At 34.9% G+C, this 17,293-nt stretch overlaps 2 protein-coding genes across 2 annotated transcripts; one reads left to right on the top strand and one right to left on the bottom strand.

Moving 5' to 3' along the window:
- The first annotated feature begins 1,014 nt into the window (after positions 1 to 1,014).
- On the top strand, positions 1,015 to 5,124 carry LOC145606692 (uncharacterized). The gene is made up of 2 exons (XM_081662514.1): positions 1,015 to 1,281; positions 2,597 to 5,124. The coding sequence occupies exon 2, from the start codon at positions 2,859 to 2,861 to the stop codon at positions 4,677 to 4,679; it is 1,821 nt and encodes a 606-aa protein (XP_081518640.1). The 5' UTR covers positions 1,015 to 1,281; positions 2,597 to 2,858; the 3' UTR covers positions 4,680 to 5,124.
- A 168-nt stretch (positions 5,125 to 5,292) lies between these two features.
- On the bottom strand, positions 5,293 to 12,805 carry LOC145606693 (pyruvate kinase isozyme G, chloroplastic-like). The gene is made up of 12 exons (XM_081662515.1): positions 12,405 to 12,805; positions 11,577 to 11,870; positions 10,287 to 10,452; positions 9,455 to 9,589; positions 9,108 to 9,218; positions 8,910 to 8,998; positions 8,120 to 8,182; positions 7,856 to 8,031; positions 7,622 to 7,736; positions 7,277 to 7,425; positions 6,774 to 6,882; positions 5,293 to 5,778 (listed from the first exon to the last, which is right to left on the bottom strand). Exons 1-12 carry the CDS (start codon positions 12,633 to 12,635, stop codon positions 5,671 to 5,673), a joined length of 1,746 nt encoding a protein of 581 aa, XP_081518641.1. The 5' UTR covers positions 12,636 to 12,805; the 3' UTR covers positions 5,293 to 5,670.
- Positions 12,806 to 17,293: the final 4,488 nt, after the last annotated feature.

Raw genomic sequence — 17,293 nt, forward strand, 5'->3', positions numbered from 1 at the left:
GTTTGTTTGTTTTTTTTTTTAAAAAAAAACTTAATCACGGTTTGTTTTATTTATACTTTGTATTTTGTTATGAGGAAACATAGGGCCTGTTCATTTTAGCTTAATTTCAATTTAGTTTAGTTCAGTTCAGTTCAATTTAGCTCCTAATTTCCTTCTCTCATAAAATATTCATCACCTCTATTCAGTTCAATTCAGTTCAGCTTCAATCAGTTCAGTTTAGTTCAATTTAGTTCAGTTCAGTTCAGCTTAGTTCAATAAATGTGAAGAGACTCATAGTTTCTTCATGTCCTTATGAAATGACTAATGAACCCTCTCTCTTCGATTAAATATCCCACTAATCAAAATATGATTGCGTTGTTTGTTAAATGACTTTTTGATTTGACAGTCTTTTATGGTAAAATTATTAGATGAAAGTTTTTGCAAAATTAATTTTTCCAATAACTAAAATGTTACTTTTAAGCAAAAAAAATGGTTTGTCACAATAGCTTTTGGCTAATGGATATATAATTATATATGCTTAGGTATATATGATCAATTTAGCATCATAAAATGTAATTTTTTTTATTTAAATAGAGTTGCCAACACGAAGAGTTTGCTAAACACTTTCAATCTGGTTATATAGCTAATCTAACGGCCAATAAAATAATTAGTCATTAACGCTAAATGAAAAAATTAACGCCTGACAATCAGAAATCAATTGCTAACCACACTTGTTATTTTACACTTAAATGTACTACGGACATGAATAGAGATTTAATATTTACTTTAATACAAAAGCTCAAAAAAGTTTGATGTAAACCAAAATCAATTTCAAGTATTTTGTACCAACATACTAGGGAGGGTTATTATTAAACAACAATTTAACAAACCTTATTGAGACACATTTTTAAAAAATAAAAAAATTAAAAACACTACTCCATTATTCATTCATTCATTCTTATCAAGTACCCCAAACATGATCAATACACAAAATGTCGGTCCTTACATGTGTGGTGTATCATTGATTTATATATATGTCGCAACTGAAATTCGAAAATGTGAGTAATAATAATAATACGGAGCAACAAAAAAAAAATAGATTCCGTAAAATTGGAAAGATCCCTTAAGATTCCATTCCCCTATATTAAACCCGGGCCTCAGATTCTTAAGCCGTCGAACTTTCTCTCTTCTTCTTTTGAAACATTCTCACTTCTCCACCGTCTCTTCCTCTCTATTCGTGTCCGCCGTTGTTAAAAAAATTTAATCTTTTAATTTTTCCGTACACCTTTCGAAAATTTTCAGGTACTTTCTTTTTTTTTCTTCTTTCATTTCATTTTATAGTATTCATTAATTTCTTCATTGTTTTTTTCGGTGATTTTGTGATATTTTGAATTTTTTAATTTTCTGATTTTATTGGTTCATGTGAAATTTCTATTCTGATTTTTCATCCTTTAGATTTTGCCACATGCTCTGTACTGAATTTGAGTGGCAAAGTTTTTTTTTTTTTTTTGTTTTTTTTTTTTTAATAATAAAAATTGGCAAATGATGTGATTTTTATTTGCGTTTTTTCATACAATTACGGCAAAGTTGAGTCATTTAATCCGCGACATAGATTTGTAGAACACAATTTTATTTTATTTTTTTTTACTTTTGGATTATGTATGTGTGCAAATCTTTAACCATTTCATTAGTTGCGTATAATATTGTAGAAATTTGATACTCCCTTTAAACTACTTCACTTACCCTGTTTGACTAGAAATGTGAATTTTTGTTGTGCTCATAGGATAAGTAAAGTGAGACGGAGGGAGTATTTGACAATATGTATTTAACACGAATGCCCATAATAATACAATTTTTTATATAAATTACATTAATGAAAGGATATGATCAAAATATTAAATATGTAAAGTTAGGCTCTTGCAATATTACACAATAGTACAAAAGGTGAATAAGTTAAGACGATAGTGAGGTTTGGTCGATTAAAAATGTATGTAAAAAAACAGGATAGTGGGATTTGGCTGAATAAAAAATTAGGTAAAGATGTTATGAGAATTTTAATTAGGGACGAGCTTTGAGTGAAATGATATTCTTATTTGAAAACGGAGGGAGTAATGTACGTTACACATTCACACATGGATTTTGTTCCACCCAACTTGTGCAGTTGTTCTTGTCTTGGTTAGCAACAAAAAATAAACTTGTTCTTGTCTTGGAGCTTTTTATTTTTTATATCCTATGATCAAGTTAATTATGTTATTGAATTTCGTTTATCATGTACTTAAACTTGCAGAATTAGGGTTTATTGGTTTCAACTTATGTTATCTAATTTTGTCTGAAATAAAATTCACATATGTTTTGACACACCCTTATATGATTATTGCTAAAAAGTTCCATTAATATAATGAGTTGAAACAAACAAAGTCTAGTTGTCATCTTAGTTGCTTGTTTATATGATTGCATAGTCTATGAATCATGTTTGAAACTGTTTTATTAGCTCCTCTCTGTACACTACATGAAACAAATCATGTTTGTGTTTAATTTCGATTTCTAGTCTTCTGCTTGTTCTGTTTCATATTGTGTACTTATCTTATGAATTTTGATTGATTTCCTTTCTTGACAGAATGGGATATTTCTTGGATACAATTGGGAATACGGTATGTCTATGCTGAGATTATCTTAGATTCTTTTGAGATAGCTGCTCGAGTTGCTGTTATGGACCGCAGGGATACCTCAGGATTTGTCAGTGGAGGAAGTCTATGTTGCTATGAATCAGCATTGCACATAATATTGCCATTCCTTTGTTTATACTAGTTGGAGTGGCTTGTTAAGTTTAGATATCAGTTAGATGATAAATTGATAAGTATTCTTTCAAATAAAGCAAGATGGATGACATCCACAAGCCTTTCATGTGGAATTCTTTTCTGGATAGATGCAAAGATTCAAATGGAACTGATGCTTGCTCGAGTCATTTAGTGGATACTACCTTGCGACTACATTCCCAAAGCGTTTTAACTGTACCCTCTTATTTGTATGATGCTGGAGCTAGCAAAAGAGTAACGAATGCAAGTGATGAAGAGAATATAAAGCATGAGATTTCTCTGGCCCTTGAATTAGGTAGTTCCCTAGATGGCAAGATTGAATATGCTGCTTCTAGGACTGCCTTAACTTCTCGAATTGATGTTGGAAAGGAGTCTCCAAATGATATTAGCCTTGATCTGGGAATTGTAATAGCTTGTAAGGACTCGAAATACTCTGGCAACAGTCTTGAACCACCTGAGAAGGAGAAACTTATGGTTGACCTTGAGTTAAGCTTGTCTACTGCAGCTGCAGAATCTGATCTCACTAGTGTCACCCTGACTTCATCGCCTATTCAGAATGCGACATCTGAATTTGAGCAACTTGTGGATGAAGGATCAACATCATCAAAATGGAAACGTGGACCTATTGTGCCTCTTGTAGATAGGTTCAATGTGAACCCAATTTCAGTTGTCTCAAATGTCCCGGATGTCTTGGTCTCTTTACCACAGCCTAGAACAGATGACGCCACTTCTTGTTTTAAAAAGCAGCGCAAGTCCTCAGTTAAGACTTGCCAGTTTCCTGGCTGTCAAAAAGGCGCAAGGGGTGCTTCAGGTCATTGTATTTCCCATGGAGGTGGGCGAAGGTGTCAGAGAACTGGTTGTCAAAAAGGAGCAGAAGGCAGGACTGCATTCTGCAAGGCTCATGGTGGTGGTCGAAGGTGTGAACACTTGGGTTGCACCAAAAGTGCTGAAGGGCGCACTAATTTCTGCATCGCACATGGAGGTGGAAAGCGATGTGGCTTTCATGGAGGATGCAACCGTGCTGCAAGAGGAAAATCCGGCCTTTGCATCCGTCATGGTGGTGGAAAGAGGTGCAAGGTTGAAAACTGCACCAAGAGCGCTGAGGGGCTTGCTGGTCTCTGCATTGCTCATGGAGGGGGTCGCCGTTGTCAATTTCCTGAATGTACTAAAGGTGCTCAGGGAGGTACAAAACTCTGTAAGGCTCATGGAGGAGGAAAAAGGTGCACCTTTTTAGGGTGTACCAAAGGAGCTGAGGGAAGCACGCCTTTCTGTAAAGGACATGGGGGAGGAAAGCGGTGTACATTTCAAGGAGGTGGTGTCTGCACCAAGAGTGTACATGGAGGTACCTTATATTGTGTTTCTCATGGTGGTGGCAAAAGATGTGCCTTCCCCGAATGCACTAAGAGCGCAAGGAGACGTACAAACTTCTGTGTTCGCCATGGTGGAGGAAAGAGGTGCAAAAGTGAAGGTTGTGAAAAGAGCGCTCAGGGAAGCACTGATTTCTGCAAGGCACATGGAGGAGGTAAGCGCTGCCTGTATGGCCAACAAGGTTCGGAATTTGGTGGAAATGGTGATAGCCCTTGTGATAAGTTCGCAAGGGGCAAAATTGGTCTTTGTGCTGCCCATTGTGCACAAGTTCAAGACAAGCGAGTCCATGGAGATGGTACAGTGGGCTTGAAGATGGAAGAAATTGCTGCTGAGAATTTTTTTGCATGCATGAACAATGTTGGCGGAGAATCAAGCTTACCTTCTTGGAATGGTTTCAATCTGCCGATGATCCTGCCTGATGCCAACTTGGATCAGTCTGGTCAGTCTTCAAATTCAGCATCCCTTGAAGGAAGGGTGCATGGTGGAGGTCTTATGGCTATGCTGAGACAGTTCTGATCTCGAACTGTCTGTCTTAGATAACCATTGGCATATGGGATAGTGAGCAAGGGATGTTTTTCTCAATGCATGTTTGTGACATTTGATAGCTTTCTTTCATTGTTCTGTCGTGTTTATAGTTTTAATCCTCGAAAACTAGGGTATGATAGTTGAATATTAGCACAATTTCTAAGGTTAGTGTTAGAATGCTCATTTTACTAGCAGATGGTGTTAGTCAGACATTGATGGTGTTGGTAACTTGTACTGTATTTGTTTTTTACTTTTTTTTTTATATATATTTTTGGGAATGGGTAAGGAAAACGGAACATTAGTTTGTCATGATTGTAAATGTTGTGAATATAGATCTCTAATCTGCAGTCCGTTAGTATCATTTAGCAAATCTTCTCGTGAATACAATATTACAACATATGATGATACAAAGTATGGAGTACATTAGTTTTGATGGTTATGTGATGGGTTGATGGTTATACGGCAGGTCTCATCCTTGTGAATTACTTCGTAATAAAGAGGGTTTGCTTTATTAGGATTACTTGGACTGTGATATGTAATTTCATACATATTGAGCTACTCGTTAGTGTCAATTTCAGTTTTCAGAGAAAATTCCATTCATTTGAAGCAAACAGACTGCAATTATGCCAATACATAGCTCCTGTTTTTAAGCATAAAATGAAAGAATGTAGTTTGAACTCGTTGAAGTATGGCCAAGAAAACACTAGGTTGGCTATCCTATCACACTGAAACTAACGCTAAACCCTACCTACGATATGCCTGCAGTACAAATATCTCATACTACACTACCCATCACATATTCAATGGGGCAATTGATCACAACAGGGGCAACACTAACATTAATTCTGATGTATGCAACACAAAGCCGTGCCACATAACAAATATTGAGGATGTTGCAAGCTCGAGATTTTCAGACCCTTCATTTTCTGCCCCTCAAACTTGTATAGGAAGCATGATTGCTTTGCTTCCTGTTTTCTTAGGTCTAAACTTTCCTCACCTGAATATTATGGGTCGATGGGGATCGCCAAATAGGCTGCTTTCCACTTTGAACAATAGCAATCTCATCCCCTTCCTTCACCATACCTTGCTTCTGTAAATAGATGTTTCCATATTAGCAAAGCACATATATTGGCAATTTGGCAGTTTTTAGGGCCGTTAAAAACATAATTTGCAAGTAAAATGAGATGTAGTAGCATGGATTAAGCATTCAGTAAGATAATACTCATAATAGTCAAGTTCATCAGTTATTCGCCATATATTCATATTGGATATCTTTATCTTTTGAGGAAGGATAAATTAAAGGACGGAAGAACAGGATTCTGCACTCAGAAGATATATGGATGATGGTTCTTCCAATTAATGAGGTTGCTACTGTTCCACCATTCTCTTGTTGATTTCCAATCAAAATATACTCCAGGATAATAAAATAGTCACTTCATGGGATACTTTCCAAGCATCAAAGTCGATAGATAAGTACTAATCCCTCTGTTGCTAAGTATTACTTCCTCCACTTTTTTACTTGCAGAACTTAGACTTAAGCACTATTCATATTATACTCCACTTTGGCTAGCTGTGATGATGTATAGTTAAGTAAAAAAAAAAGTAATGTAGGGACTTGTTAGATTCGCCAGTATTAATACTTTCTTAATATCAAAATTTATTTTTTACACATATAGCTAAGTAGAGAGATTAGTGATTGAAATAATGCATAGACAAACGGAGAATAAAAGAAGGAAAGTATGCAACAATTATTTGTGGGCCATAATTCAACCGAAATTCCACAAGACGATCTATCATTCTCCAATCTCTATGCAAGTCTTAGACATCACTATGCCACAAGGTAGGGTTTTTTTCTTTTATTTTTAATAAAGGTATCATAATGGGTAAGTTGAAAGTTTAACATGTAAATTAACATGTGGCTGCTATAATTTGGACCACCCATAAAGTATTGAAAACATATCAAAGGAATGTGTGTTGGAGGTTTGACAGACAGTTCGTATTCCCTAAATTACGCAGCACAGAAATCACAACATACAGATGGTGACCAATCAGCAATGTCTAGAAAATGGCAAGGTGTAAACTTACTTGCAAAAGAGTTAAAGCCTTTGAGAACGTTTCCTCAGAGTCATTAGAGAACTTCATATGTAGGGGACATACACCTTGGTACAATGCAAGCCTTTGTTGTACCCTCTTACTGCAGAAAAGTCAAAGAGGCAGACATTATAACGTTACCTTAATTTATACAGTATAAGATAAGTTCAGATAACTTGGATCACGTTTACATTCACACCCCAACATTAAAGACAAAAGCATAGAAGCCCCAACAAAACATATCGTAACAACAAACTAAGGCATGATATCAAGTGCTGGATCAAATAATAATAATAAACTTCCTATATGACTACTCACAACATTCTAGCTAGAAAATGAGTTGTCTGGCCTAAAGTACAACAATCTAATACTGTGCAGGTAAAATCTTTGAACAAGGAAAGGTCACATTTATTTTGCCAAAAACCTCCCATCTGCATTATATGTAACCTGTATATTTTCAGATATATAGATTGAAGTCTTGAAGAAAGGATACTTACTCATTTGTGAATGCAAATATTGTTCCAGAAGGCCGATAATGGCTCAGTAGGATGGCCATAAAACCAGTTCTGGTGAAGACTACAATTGAGGTCCCAAGGGTATTAGACATCATGGTAGCATGAAATGCAAACATTTCACTCATATGGTTCTGCACACACACCATATTACATAATCAAATGTTGCACCTTAAAATTACTTCGACAGTTTATAGTAACACAATAAATGAACGGATGTGCATCCACTTAATTCAGAAAAAAATAAATAAATAAAATAAAATAAAAAATAAATAATTAATAATAATAATAATAGTAATAATAATAATAAATAAATAAATAAATAATTACCTTGAAGACTTGACCAAGACTATGTGATGTTTGAGCAACAGCAGAAGCACCATCCAAGGTTGCTTCAGTTCTCAATGAAACAGTGTGCATAACCTTGACAGCTTTAAGGGGGAATCTGCAAAATTGTGACAGGCAGTAATTCTCTTTAACAACTAGCATTTATAAATTTCTCTAGAGCATGTGAAAGCTACAAGGTCTATTGCAATCAATCACATCTAAGATGAAAAGACATACTTTCCATGAGCAGTTTCACCAGAAAGCATAACAGAATCAGCACCCTCTCTAACGGCAATGGCAATATCAGATACCTCAGCTCGTGTTGGTGTTGGGTGAACAATCATGCTTTCTAGCATGTTTGTAGCTACAATCACAGCTTTGCCCATGCTGCGGCACAATCGTATTATCTCTTCCTGCATATAGCAAATAGAAGTTTATTTCAGCCCAGTAGCTCAGTTCCCACAGCTTTAAAGACGCCTTTACAAATTATATGTCCAACACCTGTAGAAGAGGAACCTCCTCAATGGGAAGCTCAGCACCTAGATCTCCTCTAGCCACCATAGCCTATAACATAAAAGCAGAAAATTGTAAGGTTATCCAGCATTTTGAAGCAGACAGACAACAAAGAAGTATCCAAAACTAATTGTTTAGTAACTAGTGGCCATTCTCCACCACTCAATTATTCTATGCACTGTTGACGACTCTTCTTTTTCACAATCCCACTCAATGGTCCTCGTGATATTTGTTACCCTTCACTATCTAATAAACTTCAATGCATTACAGATAACATTCAAGCCAAAACTAAACATTTATCTATCTTGGTGATCTAAGTGAGGAATTAACAGGCTAATGAAGTTGGTGTCCACAACTGATGCTTTGGCAGTTGGGTGGTCGTTAACCATGGAGATCTAAATGGAGAATTAACATGATAATGAAGCCAGTGTCCACAATACTGATGCTTTGGCAGTTGGGTGGCCATTATTTGCAGCAACATTTTTATCATCCTGATGCCTCTAAAGAGGCTCCTACATTGTGCGAGAAGGGAAGTCAGATGTATACAACCTTACCCCTATTATGCCCATTGACTCTTAGTCCACTATTGCAACTGCAACTTGCTGCCTCACATTATATATTCATTGATCTTAAAGACATAGTTTGGAGAAGGTGTTTTATATTGAGACATCTTAACTTACATCATGATACTTGTCAGTAAACCACAATCTTATATGTCCTGAAGAATATTAATTATTTTTCCAAAAAAATTACTGAGTAGTAATAATGGATTGCTCACCCCATCAGCAGCAGTAATAATTGAATGCAAATTCGGTATGGAGTCTGCACTCTCAATTTTTACAATGACATGGATATCAGCACCCTGACCTAAGTATCAAAGGCAGTAAGAAAATTAGTTTAGGAACTAAAGTAACGTACATATATATATGCTTACTTAAAACATTATTTAGCAGTTATACTCAGCCTGTGTTCTTACTTTTCAGATAGTTCTTCAATTCATGAACAACAACTTCATCTTTGACAAATGAGACAGCATAGAAATCAACTCCATTGTCTACCCCAAACTTGATGTCATCCCAGTCCTTATCTGCAGCATGCACAAAGAGAGTTACTTCATCAATCAGTCAAAGCCTAATCCCATAAGTGGGGTCGGCTACATGAACCAAAAGAGAGTTACTTCATCCAAAAAAAAAAAAAGAAAAAGAAAGACAGAGCTACAAAATTAGAAGGCTCTAGCACATAGCCACATACTCTATATGTTAAATAAGAAATATGATCTACATAGAAGGATAGAACAGATCAACAGAAAATCATGTCACCAACCAGTAATAGATGGCAATGTAGCACTTTTTCCCCTGACATTAAGGTGTCTCCTTGACTTAAGCTCTCCACCATCAACAACTTCACACTTCACAGAGTCTTCTGTCTTCGACTTCACCATTAAGGACATCATACCACCTAACCATAATTATAAAATCATTAAGAATGATTTAATTCATTAGCCATAAACATGAGAATAACGGACATTAAATATAATATACAATATAACAATTATGAAGAGTAAATACACATTTATGATGTCAAAGCATACACCGAGGTAGTTTAGCCAGAAAACTGACAGAAAGGCTCTATATCGGCCACAAGAGACAGACATTAGAGACATAGTCTTCAAAGATTACAAGACCAGATGATCTATTTTCTGTCAAGAAATACACTGATAGACCTTGAACATCTAGACAGTACATGCACCTTTACATCCTTCAAGCCCAAAATTGAACCCAGTCAAATTGATAACAGACTGGCAGCACTGACTGAACTCATAAGGCAGACAGATGTAAATGCACAAGAGGCCACGATACAACCAGATTGTGTCATGAGATACACTTTGTTTCTCTCTCATGAAAAAAATGACTTCTAGTATCCTGTAAGAAAATATATGAACCACTAGCCAAAAGACACTAGAGACAATACAGCAAATACAACAGATCTTAAAGGAGATTATATATGTTGCCTCTTTAGCCAGTGGGTAGATTGCAATCAGCAAAACAGGAGTGCATAGTGAATAAATAGGACTTAATCCATAATTTTACAGTGTCTTAATTCAAGTAAGTGAGAACAGATAACAACTAACACAAAAGTTAAAGTGAGTTCATACCATCAACAAGAAGCATATCACCATTTTCTACATCATTCACAAAATCGTCATAGTTGACACTGACACAGTCTGCTGTGCCTACTCCTCTTTTGATTGTGAAAGTGAATTCTTGACCACTTTCTAAGTTAATTGGTTGTGGCAAATCACCACTCCTGACCTCAGGTCCCTGGAAAAAAATAAATAAACATCATCATAATTATTCTCATCAATGATAACATATAGATCCAGCTTCACATATGCTGATATAGTCAACTACATATACAAGTATCATAGACCATCACCTTATAGCTAATTATGAAACATGTTTTGACCGTATACTAGACTAATATGACCAGTGTTTAGAGTTTATTGACTGACACTCGTGAAATCCAATATTTTACAAACTGAGATGCATTATCCTCTCCTTGGGCACAAAACCCATAATTGTTTATAATTACTTTGATAAGATATAATACTTCCTTTGGTCTCTTTTGATCACAACATATTCCTCTATAAAAAGTTGCAAAATAATTGCAACAAATTGCTTTAATTGGCTAATAGCTCTCTCCTCTTTTAAATCTGTGCATACAATGCAAGCAAACTAATTAACTAACCAATGACTTCCTCAATGTCTATCTACGGAAAATCACAGTGGCCAAAACAGGCCCTAGAGGGGAGAGGGATTTACACTACAGAAGCTCATGCATGTGAATATCAAATCTAAAAAATAAATAAATAAACAGTAGATCACATCACTACACCTTGCAAAAGCTGATCCCGAACGGCAGCAAAACACACACTGGACAGAAAATAAGCAGGCTAGCGTTTAGATTGGTACATCCATTTATTCAAATCGGTCAAAAGTCAAAACAGCCATTCATCTACTTGGGTTTCGGGTAAATTATCACAGTTATAATAGGTACTCAAACCTGTTTAGCAGTAACTGTACAAAATATCAAATTTGCAAAAAGGTGGAAAATAGTTGGCAAATCTAATTAGACACTTGAACATGTCAACATAATAAAAGACCAAGGGTTGGCGATGGCTGAATTAACGCAACAAAACAGCAACTACCCTGTGCCCTCAAAATACAGATGCCTATCATAAAAAATTTAATACAGCACAATGTGAGTCATTTGCTAACTTGACCATCAGGCAGCGTGCAGTACAAGATTAAATGTACAACACATAAGTTCCTACAGCTATAATCCTATAACAGTTTCAATATGAAAAAGGTCGATTTGGCCAATAAGAAGAAAAAATTTCAAGCAGTATTAACAAAGTAGTCGGTATATGAGAAGCTATGCTCACCTTTGTATCGAGCATGATTGCAATGACATTGTCCTTGGATTGAGCATTATATTCCTTGACCAAATCAATGACTTTCTTATGAGATGTATGGTCTCCATGGGACATATTTAGTCGAGCCACATTCATCCCAGCTTCAGCAAGCTTCCATATCATTTCACGTGTATCAGTGGATGGACCAATGGTGCAAACAATCTTTGTTTTGCGCCCAACGATTGGCTTAGGCTTAGACCACCTTCCAGCAGCTGCTTCCCCAATAAGATGGGTTCCACTTAGGTATTCAAATTGCTCTCCTACCTGAAGACTCAAGTTCATATTAACCAATTAGACTAAATCCAAATTCAAAAAATCACAATGTTATAAAAACTCAGCAAGAATTTGGTTCAAATTTTAGTGTCAATGTATCATACCCACATCAGAGTATCGAGTATACGACATGGGTACTTGAGATGAAACAAAGCATAGCGTTAACACAGAAAATCACTAAATCCAATTACTTTAACCATTACCAACATGTCTGTAAACAAGATTCAATAATCATAAAAATAAAACAGATCCCCTGAGAAACTATTTGTACTTTCTAGGAAATCTAATAATCAAGCAGTAAACTAGTCCAAAAATGCAATTCAATTGTAAAAAAGCTCAATTAAGCGAATTTAAAAATTATAAGACACCCTTTTCAAAAACTACACAAGCCTATAAAACTGAAAAATGTAAAGATAAAGAGACAAACTATTTCCTACATTTCAAAACCCATAAAAATTAAATAAAGGGAATCTAAACTTTCCAGAAAATAACAACAAAAACTAACAAAATAACAAAAATGGTGACCTGGGTATCGTCTTCAGGGGAGACAGGAACAAGCTCAGGGTAAGCAGACCTCTTGGCAGAGACAGTAACGGCCGTGCGGCGGCAGACACGGGGGTAACTGGTACTCCGGTGACGGCGGAGGTCAAAAGGTAGGATTTTGAATGAGCCAAGAGTGTCAGATTTGGGAGAAGAAGAGCAAGAAAGTATGGTGTGAACAGAGCCATGGAAGATAGCTTGAGAAGAGGCAGCCATTGAAGAGTATGAGAGAGAATTAGCAAGATTTTGGGTTGAAACTTGAAAATGAGAATGTTGTTGGAGAGTTGGCGACAGTGTTGGATATGAAAGCAAGCAAGAGAAGGAGAGAATTGATTGTGCTTCGATTGTATCGAAGAAAACAGTGTGATGTGTGGTCTATGACAAGGAATTTGGGGGGGTTTGTAGTGGGTAAGACCGTGCGACTTGAGTAGTTGAGTGGGTAATTGGGTGATCTTCTTTTTTGTTTTCATTACTATTCATTTTAAGATAGTTTTGGTACATAATACTCACTCCATCCCATAATTTCATGTCTATTTCTCAAAAAACACGGTAATTAATGAGAATGGTGAAAGTATGAAAATATTCTATTGGAAAGATAAAAAGGAGAGTGTATTGTATGGGAATAATAAAAAGTACTCCCTCCGTCTCTAAAATTTTGACCCGGTTGATTTCGCGGTTATTAAGAGCAACTCCAATGGCATAAGCTTTTAAGCTAATTTTCATTTTAGCTACTTTTTGCTCCAATGACTAGCTATTAGCTTAGTAGTAGTTGTTGGATAGAAAATACATGAAAAGAGCGTAATTGGTGCAATGAGCATTTTATTTTGGCGAGTTTAATTCCCAAGCAAATTAGCTTGGCAAAGCTAATTGAGTTTTCTAGCTCCAATGGTCAAGCTAGTAGCTAAGGAATTATTGAAATTGCAAACAAGTCCCTAGCTACAACCATTGGAGTTGCTCTAAGAAACTTAAATAAAAAGAAACAAAAACATATTGGGAAAAGCAAAAATTTACATGGGGTTTGTAAGAAAAGTAGAGAGAAAATGTATTAAATATACATTAAAAAAACAAAATTTTATATGGGGAAGCTAATTTTGCACAAATATTGTTATAATTGGTATTGTAGGTATTTTAATGCAAATGGGTCTATAATTTTGGGACTAAAATTAGGCCAAAAGGGTCGAAGTTTTGGGGACGAAGGGAGTAGAGAATATTGTATGAAAACAAGAAAAAGTAAGTAATGTTTTTTTAGGTATATGTGTATTTTGTATTGGAAAGATAAAAACTAAGTAATGATATGTTGTAATCCCCCGTATTTTTAAATATTTTATAAATAAAAATTTATTTTATTTATAATATTTATTTGTTATTTTTCATAATTTAATTTCAAAAATTTCAAATTATTAATCTGGGTCGAAAATTATTTGAACAAATTATTTTATACACCTTTCTTCTACAATTTATGTCCAATCACACAAGCCTAACCCATTTGTTTACTTAATCGACCCATTATTTTATGAGGCCCAATCTTTCTTTTTACCCTACAATAATTCTCTCCTATAAATACCCCATGAATCTCCAAAAATTTCCCACACAAAAAGGTTAGTCTTATTTTCATCCTCCTTTGTTTCATTATTTTACTTAATGTTAATTTAATTGTTTTGGGTTTTGATTTTAGTATAAAGATTATATTTTTAGTATCAAATTATATTTTAATGGTATAAAGATTATAAATTTCAGATTGTATTTATGTTATAAATTTCATATTTTATGAATTATAAACCTAGGGTTTCAATTTATTGAAAATCATGATTTTAGGGTTTTTACGAACAATTGATTTAGGGATTTTATAGTAATGATGTTTTGAAATTTTGGTGATTATAACTACTGATTAGTTTAACTTAATTCCAGATTATTTTGAACACATAGATTCGTGTTTTAATTTTTAGATTTCCGTTCGTTAATATTAATCCCGTTTTAATCCCGATCAGGTTCTAAACTCATCCGATTTTGACAAAAAAGTAGTGTTTTCCATGTGGAAACAACGTTTTAAGAAAGACTCACTCCTTTGGCAGTGATCACCACCCTCTCGTGGCCAAATTCAGCCTCTAAATATGATTTTCGGGCAGTTTTTTGTTTTTAACGAAGTTTTTTTTTAATTTTATCCTTGAGTTTAAAGGGTAAGAGATAATTTAATTTTTCTATGGATAACTTAAGTATAAAGATGTATTTTGATGAAGTTTTGAAGTGGTTTTCGATTAGTTTAAAATGCTGGAATTTTATTTAAAGTAGTATAATTGTGATTTTAATAAAAGGGTGTGATTACCTATTTAAAGGGAGATTTTTAGGGGTTTTTATATAATTTTTAGATTTTTATTAGACTTTGAACTTGCTGTAATTTTATGTATAAGAGTGTATTTTAAGGTTTTTACGAAGAAAATTTAAAGAACTATATATAAGCCTTTAAGTTTAACAAAAGGGAAGGTTTTAAAGTGTTGTTTGATTTGGATTTTGAAGGTTTTAAAGTAAGTTAGTATTGCTGTAAATTTGATTGATTGGGTATTGATTGAGATGTTATTATTTGGCTTAGGAGAGGAGTTTATTGAAGGTGATTTCTAGTTAGTAAAGTGGCATACTAATTCGTTTGCTCAAGGTACGTACAAGTTACGAAACCTTTCTTTTAGGTGCATGTTTAAGGACGACGGATCGAGAACTTAGTATCATGTATAGGGATGACTGAGTTAAATTGTTTGGTTATACATTGTGAATTTCGTATGACGTGCACTATTTTATATTGCAAGTATTATTTGTGCTCTAATTATGCAAGGTGCGCTTAGAGGCAAAGGTATATGATTGGTGTAATGATTAATTTATTACTCATTCATGATTATGCAAGCAGGATGAGTAAAGGAAGAATTTAAGTCTTCTAAGACGAGGTTGAGGTTTTGGGGTGCCTTATGCACTCAAGGTGTTTATACACCGAGGTAGTAAAGGAATAAATAATAAATGTTGCTTGCCACTAATAAATCAAGAATTGAAATTGAAAAGTTGTTTTACTTGATTGAATTGATATTGGATTGATTGTATTGTTATGCATATGAGTCATCACCAAGTCTAAACCTGTAAATCACGTAAAGTGCAAGATGGATGAACAATAAAACTCTGGATTGGTGCACTTCTGGAGTAATGACAATCAGGGGTTGGGGTACATGGGGTATTAGCCGTGTACTTTTCTCGAGGCCGTCTGATCTACGAGTCTCTTATTTCAAATATTTTTCAAAACTAGGAGTTAGGTGAGATCTCATACTAACTACGGTCACGGAGTCGCGCCCGTGGTCGTTGGATGTTTATTGATGTTTCCGAAAGGAGGCATGGGGTTTTTCTTTTATTGATGTTCCAAATGGAGCATGGGTTGGACAACCTTGTCTATTGCGTAATCCAATGAATAAAAATAATGATTTACCTATTATTAATTAATGGAGTCTTAGCAATATAAATAGTTGAGTCGTGTGTTGAGTCTATAATTTAATGATGCATGATGATTGATTATTGGTAGCATGTTATGGATTTCTTAATTTATTTTGCAGCTTGTATGTACTCAGCTTTGCTGATTGCGTGCTTTGTGTGTCTTTCTTTGGTCATGGCCTTCGCCTTTCAATGACCCTGTGACGATCCAATTTTTACACTTGTAATATTGGGGAGCAGAATTACCACAGGTTCTTACACATGCAGCATTCATCAGGGTTGTGGGATCTTGAGTAGAGAGTTGGTTGTTTGCATTTTATTTCTTTTGCAAGTTTGAATTTATTTTAATTCGATTTTATTCGACACTATTTCTTTTGGGTTTGAATTTATTTGAACACTGAATTTAATCACTTACTACTTTTATTGGGTTTTGAATAAGGGCCTTAATGGTTCCAAGTTGTATGACTTAATTTGGTTTCATTCGTTGGTTTTGAAACTTATTTATAACTGATTTAGTTTTCCGCTGCTATTTTCTGATAAAGCCTTAACGTTTGAACACGTGGCGGTAGCACGCCAGTAATTCTCTTGAATATTGTTCAAGGTCCTCACAGGTTTAAAGAGAGAATTATTGGGGTGTTACATATGTGCTATATTTGAAAAACGGGCATAATATTTTGGGACATCCAAAAAAGAATACATGCAAGAAATAATGAGATGGAAGGAGTATTAATTTGGGAATATATGTCAAAATCACGCGTCGAACGGTGTAATTAATGTTTATTCTACTTTTAATTATCTTATTCAACGCCTCTAATGTGTTCGTTAGCTTTTGCCTTTTAGATTATAGATTGTAGATTATCGAATTTTGGGGTGTAACAAAATTCAAAGAAATTCATGAAACAAAGTTTTGACACTTTTTTACATAGTTTTAGTGCTTCATTACAAACTAAGGTGTGTCCATATAGATGCATGGGATATTGCGTTATATAAAGGAACTAAACTGAAGTGAATGGAAATAAACTGAACTTAAATTAATATTTTATAAGAGAAGGAAATTAGAAATGAACTGAACTGAACTAAATGAAGCTGAACTGAACTGAACCAAACCAAGATAAGCTGAAGAGAACAGGCCCAATGTATAAGACTGGTTAAAATTTATTTTCTTATTTTTCAAACGATTGATACTATAGGATTAGACCTATTTGGAATAAGGCAAAAGCTAACAAATGCCCCCGGAGCGTTGGATAAGCTAGCTAAAAGCGAGTCGAGTTAGAAAAAAGCCGAAATCCTTCATTAGAGAGAAAAAGGATAGGAGAAATTTTAGGGTGGGATTTTTGGGTTAGGGTTTAGGAAAATTGGTGGTCACGATGAGGGTTAAGGGGAAAAGGGAGGTGGGTCGATTGGCGGTGAAA

Source organism: Chenopodium album, chromosome 23 (assembly GCF_948465745.1).
Source record: "Chenopodium album chromosome 23, dcCheAlbu1.1, whole genome shotgun sequence".
In the NCBI taxonomy this organism is placed as follows: Eukaryota; Viridiplantae; Streptophyta; class Magnoliopsida; order Caryophyllales; family Amaranthaceae; genus Chenopodium; species Chenopodium album.

Bases quoted from the DNA above. Each gene is read 5' to 3' on its own strand.
- LOC145606692 (XM_081662514.1), top strand. From the start codon at position 2,859: ATGGATGACATCCACAAGCCTTTCATGTGGAATTCTTTTCTGGATAGA.
- LOC145606693 (XM_081662515.1), bottom strand. From the start codon at position 12,635: ATGGCTGCCTCTTCTCAAGCTATCTTCCATGGCTCTGTTCACACCATA. The intron at 11,871-12,404 runs GTCACCATTTTT...TTGAGTCTTCAG, and splicing joins CCCCTGAAGACGATACCCAG to GTAGGAGAGCAATTTGAATA. The intron at 6,883-7,276 runs GTAAGTATCCTT...ACTTTTCTGCAG, and splicing joins ATATTTGCATTCACAAATGA to TAAGAGGGTACAACAAAGGC.